At 39.1% G+C, this 5787-nt stretch overlaps 1 protein-coding gene across 1 annotated transcript; it reads left to right on the top strand.

Moving 5' to 3' along the window:
• Positions 1-3689: 3689 nt before the first annotated feature.
• GCK72_012756 (uncharacterized protein) lies at positions 3690-5416 on the top strand (the record flags this gene model as incomplete). Its single annotated transcript, XM_053729376.1, has 3 exons — positions 3690-3893; positions 3943-4917; positions 4961-5416. The coding sequence occupies 3 exons, from the start codon at positions 3690-3692 to the stop codon at positions 5414-5416; spliced, it is 1635 nt and encodes a 544-aa protein (XP_053584148.1).
• Between the last annotated feature and the right edge of the window lie 371 nt (positions 5417-5787).

The raw sequence follows: 5787 nt of genomic DNA, 5'->3' as shown, positions 1-5787 counted from the left end.
AGACGGACAACCTAAAACCTTCCATTCTAAAGTAATTATTAAGAAGCTGAAGAACTGAACTCTAAAGCAAATGCGTTAATCATATGTAGTACCGAAAAGAAACAGTCAAAGTTTTCGAAACAGGGTTGAGAGGAATTTCGCCTTTCGCAGAATTCTTTTTATTCTCTTCCGCCAACATTTCTGTTAGTTTCATAGGAATCATAAAATTCTGAAATTCTAGCAGAGAGAGTTTTCTAGCGCGATCAAAACAACACCCATTCAAAAAATACATTTGTTTCACAAATAGTAGAAACGGAAAATGTTTTTCTCAGAAAATCGGGTTCCAATGAAGAGTTGAGTGGAATTCCTTCTTTCGCAGAATTTTATAATTCCGCTTTTCGCGATTTAAAGGTTTTTCCGCCTTCCGCCCAGACGATATCATCTTGAAACTTTTTTTCCTACTTGAACTAACTGATCAGAAGTTTCGACCCAAACTTCCTACTGATCCCAAATAGTCTGGTTGCACCAGACCCAATTTTTGAGGTTTTTTGAAGCAAAGCTATCAGTTTCAACCAAAAAGAAAAACGAAACTTAGCACAAGTGTAGCCATTTTTAGGAGGTTTTTACAACAAAATAAGTCCACACAGGGTGTCGGGATGAGTACTGAAATTGAACTTGGCCAAAAATGCGCGAAAACTGGCATAAATCGGCTCAAAAAGTGGTCGATTAAGCTGCATATCGAACTGCCACGCTTAACGTCAAATTGAGAAAAATTAAAATTTGAATTTGCCGCCAATGTCTACTGGAGCGCGAACGATTTCAGTACTCACCCCTAGATCCTGTGAGTCCAGAATCGTTTTCTCAAAATGACTTTCTATTTTGCTTCCTGTCTTCCGCCGTTTCAAAAACTGCATTCCGCTTAACAATGGCAAATAATGCTAGAATAAAATTAGAAATAAAATACATAGTTTATGATAAAATCTTGATGAAACCGTTACTAAACAAATACCGACTAATAATATACAAAATATAGAATAAAGTTGAAAATCTGTATCTGTCATTAATCTGGTGTAAATTCTGACAAATTTCAACCTGATTGTGTTCAATTTTTCAAGAATTCTACAAAGTTGATAAACCTCCCACCGTAGATATAAGAAAGTCGCAAATAAATCAGTTTTTTTAAACTGAAAAAAATTCAATCAATATATTATTTTTGTGCACGGCACGCTTTTTATAACCGCGCTCTACCGAAACCGAAGAAAATTGTATGCGAAATTGAGAGACTCAGAGAAAAAGAGACATTTTAAAAGGGTATTTCGGTGGAGCGCAGTTGCAAAAACTGTGCGGAGCTGATATGAATAAGCTGAAAATCTATATATGTCGTTAATCTGGAGGAAATCCTGACAAATTTTGAGGTAACCTAGCGTTAAATTCTTCAAGAGTTCTGCAACTTGGTCAATCTTGCACCGTAGATGTAAAAAAGTTCCAAATAAATCAGTTTTTAAAAACTGGAAAAATTTCCATCGACAGTTTCAAAAAACAACTTTCTGAGAGCCTCACAACTAAAAACGCATCAAAAAACATCACTATCATAGCAAAAAACTAATCTAAAACATTTTCTTCTCGAGCAACTAACAGGATGATGCTGATAATCCGAGAGAAAATTAGTAAAAAGGATAGGAGAGGGAGCAAAAGTGAAGAAGAAAAAGAAGCCATATTTATCATGGTAACGCAAACTAAAATCTAAAGGAATAACAGGAAATGTTCAAGGAATCAAGAATCGAGATGATGGGAAAAATTGAAGAAAAAGGAGAAAAAACCACGCCCACGTCTCGGAACAGGTCTCTTTCAAAAAAGGGAAAATTCCCCTTATTTGCTCTCAAAATCATTATGAAACTACATTTTTAGTGCAAATAAATGCGTCAAGTCTCCTTTCATCTTAACCACGCCACCAAATAAGAGTAAATGGCCAAATCAAGTAGTTGACAGAGGGGGAAGTGACTGGGAAGTGAAAAGAAGGGGACGAAGGGGGGGAAGGATGAACTCTTATTCTAAGTGAGTTGTCTCGAAAATTGGAGGGATGAGTGCTCGTGCCACCTCATTATCCCCTCTTTGCTCGCTTCACACTTCTCAAGGGGGGAGACCCCCCTTGAAATGGTTTTTTGGTGTGAGAAGAGGGGAGGGGATGTTGATTATTAGTGTTTTGGAATTAGAAGCACTTGGAGCTTAGAACTAAAATTGATTAATGATAATCGGAATTTGGAAATTGTTCTCAAAGTAAATATAACATAGGAGTGCGAGGCGTAAGGTGAACACTTGAACTTTTTCCGTGACGCGTTGCGTGCGCGTCGCGGTTTTTATTGAAAATACGACAAATACCACATAAACGTAAAACTTGAATTTGGTACTTAGTCAAGTTTTTTTTTGGCACCATACCAATCATTGTGAGACGGAGCGCGTTACGACTCGCACTGCTGTGAAAATCTTGTATTATCGAGATCTGTACGAAAAGAAGTCCTGGCCGAGAATCCGACAACTCCTCGTCCGCGATATTTCACCACGAAAGTGACGTCACTTCGACACAGTCGAAACGAGTGCGACAGTAGTCTTTGGCGGGAAAATTTAAATCAAATATTTTTTTCTCCTATTTTCAAGCAATTTTATCATCAAATTTATCGATTTTCAACGCGTTTTGGGGTTTTTTTTTGGGAAAAAAAATTATAATTGTACTTCGCTTCGATTTTCTCACGTTTTTTGGCTGTTTTATTTCAGATTTTTAAATTTCAGGTCACAAAATCGTCCTCGTCATCAACATCGCCGTAATGTCTCACTTTCATCTCCATTATTTTGCGGTTAGTTTTATTTTCGAACAGATATTTCTTCTCCGCCAGAGATTATCGTTTCAGATATGTCCCTGGAATCAATCGATCGCGCAATTCGAGGACAGAATAAATGCGAAACTATGGAAAATTATGAGCGGTTAGTCGCACCATGTTCAGCAAATTTCTTCTCCGCCTTCAGTTGTTTCAGGTCGCTTCAATGCCTACCAACTCGCCAAGCAACGGAAAATATGCAACATCAATCAACAACAATTTATTAGAAAACAGCCAAAAAACAAAAAGTCACAACTCGGAAGATTCATCGCCACTCCCACTCGTCGTCTTTTTCATAAGAAGTCTGTTATGTTTAGCGGTCTGTTTCATTATAGATCAGGTTTTTTCTTCTCCAAAAGTGTTCCTTACAGATTTCGGCACTGATTAAACTTCGCGAAGTATCAACGTTCAGAAGAAGTACTCCTCGAGGACGAAATAAAAGCAAAACTGGAATAATTAGTAAAAATTATGAGCGGTTAGTCGCACAATGTTCAGCAAATTTCTTCTCCGCCTTCAATGTTTCAGATTACTTCGATGTCTACAACTTCGTTCAGCGATCACGGAAGGCTCATCGACTTAATCCCACATCTCGTCGTCATCACTCATCATCAGAACTTTGAATGGAATAATTATTCTTTTTTTGTACGAAATGTTCAGTGTTGAGCTATCTTTTTGTGATGTGATTGTATTATTGTGGTATTTATTTGTTTTTAGATGAAATTTTTGTGTCACAATTATTATCTTGGTTATTTCTTTGTTATTCTTGAAGTACTTTAGTCTTTCAATGCAGCTGAAACAATCAACTATGACACGAAAAGCATGTTGTGTTCTAGGTAAATGTTGCCCCCTAATGTGAAAGTGAGGTTCACTAATCTCGGATTAGCAAGTTCAACTCGTTTGTGGCCACGAGAAATGCTCTCTCTGAAACAGATCAATGACCTCGAAAAGTCTCCACTAGGATTCTTGTTGATTAACAATGGTACGGATGTTTCTACTCAAACCGAGTTAGGCACAAGTACATCCAGCCAGACTAGTTATGAGGTAAATCGAAGTTGTTCGTTAGTTGCATGCTAGTTTTTCCTCGGTTTAGACTCCTCTTCACGAATCCTTCTATGAAGTAGTCACACAGCTCAATACGGTGGAAGTGAAGAAACCAACGGGAAACAGTCAAGCGAGGTTGATGCAAATGATCAAGAACATCGTCACTCAGCTGGATAATTTCAAGATCCAATTGGGAACATTTGCTCGCTTCACTGTTTTCCGCAATATTAATAAGCTGGCTTCTTCTTTTCTCGGCATTGCTGAAACTACTGTCATTCGTTTTAATAAAAAAATGGAAGTTGATAATCAAGTTAAAAGGAGTCAAACCAGAAAGATGAGGAATGAGACGGCATTGAAGCTTTTGGATTCGGATGAGAGGAAAATCATCACTGATCATATCCAGAAGTGTTACATTGACGATTCGAACTTCTCCATTCAGTCTCTTCATGCCGATCTTCAGAATCTTTATGATTATCCGTATTCTGCCTCAACGTTGTACCGTCAACTTAAAGCCATGAGATATAGCTACAAGCTAAAGACGTACAATCCATTCTCCACAACAAGAGATGAAATTGTGAACTGGAGAGCGCGTTATTTGAGAATGATGGAAGAGTTGAGACAACAGGGAGCTTTTATTTGTTACTACGACGAGACGTGGATCTACCACGGGATGACGAAAACCCGAGGATGGAATCCAACGGATACAAATCCGTATCTGATTGCCAATATGGGAGACTTGAAGAAGCCAAGACCTGGATTCGCCGCTTCTAGCGATAAAGGTCAACGAGCCATTGTGCTCGCTGTAGTCACGGAGGCAGAAGTACTCCCAGGATCCGTTGATATTGTTATTCCGAATCGTCATCCGTCTGAGATCTTGGTGGACTATCACCAGTACATGTCTTCCGATTTGTACATCGAGTACATGAAAAAAGTGTTGCCCCAAATCGTTGCGGCGACTCCAAAGGGCCGACAGCCAACGCTCGTTATCGACAATGCTACTATTCACAATACTCTCGTTGACAAGGTGTTTTGATGATCTGGAAAAATATACAAATTAAGTTTTACAGCTTCCGACCAAAAGCTCTAAAAAGGCAGAGTTACGCGCATTTCTCGAAAAGCACAACGTCGATTGTGCTGTGGATGCCACTAATTTGCAGCTGTGGGAGGAAGTGAAAGCATTAATGGAAACAAGGGGCGGAAGAGATGCAATGAAACGTTACTATGTCGATGAGTACGCGGAATCTCTCGGTGTCAAGATTGTGCGGCTTCCACCTTACCACTGTCAATTCTCTCCGATCGAATTGGTTTGGAATCAACTCAAAACCCATCTTAGATCGGCGGGAAAGACAACTGATAAGTTGGAAGTAGTCGCTGAGCGCGCAAAAACATGGCTTAAGAACACCAATGAATCACAAATTGCGTGGACTTATGAGCACATTCTCGAAATCGAAGAGGGCATCAAGCTTGTGATGGATGAAGATGAGGAGACTTGGGAGTGGAATGACGATGAATCGGACATGTGACTTCTTGGCTGTTTTCTAATAAATTGTTGTTGATTGATGTTGCATATTTTCCGTTGCTTGGCGAGTTGGTAGGCATTGAAGCGACCTGAAACAACTGAAGGCGGAGAAGAAATTTGCTGAACATGGTGCGACTAACCGCTCATAATTTTCCATAGCGTTTTCCATAGTTTCGCATTTATTCTGTCCTCGAATTGCGCGATCGATTGATTCCAGGGACATATCTGAAACGATAATCTCTGGCGGAGAAGAAATATCTGTTCGAAAATAAAACTAACCGCAAAATAATGGAGATGAAAGTGAGACATTACGGCGATGTTGATGACGAGGACGATTTTGTGACCTGAAATTTAAAAATCTGAAATAAAACAGCC

The sequence above is a fragment of the Caenorhabditis remanei genome, chromosome IV (assembly GCF_010183535.1).
Source record: "Caenorhabditis remanei strain PX506 chromosome IV, whole genome shotgun sequence".
NCBI classification, from domain to species: Eukaryota; Metazoa; Nematoda; class Chromadorea; order Rhabditida; family Rhabditidae; genus Caenorhabditis; species Caenorhabditis remanei.
The sequence above is the reverse complement of the archived record's forward strand: the minus strand, read 5'-3'. Positions and strand labels throughout refer to the sequence as shown.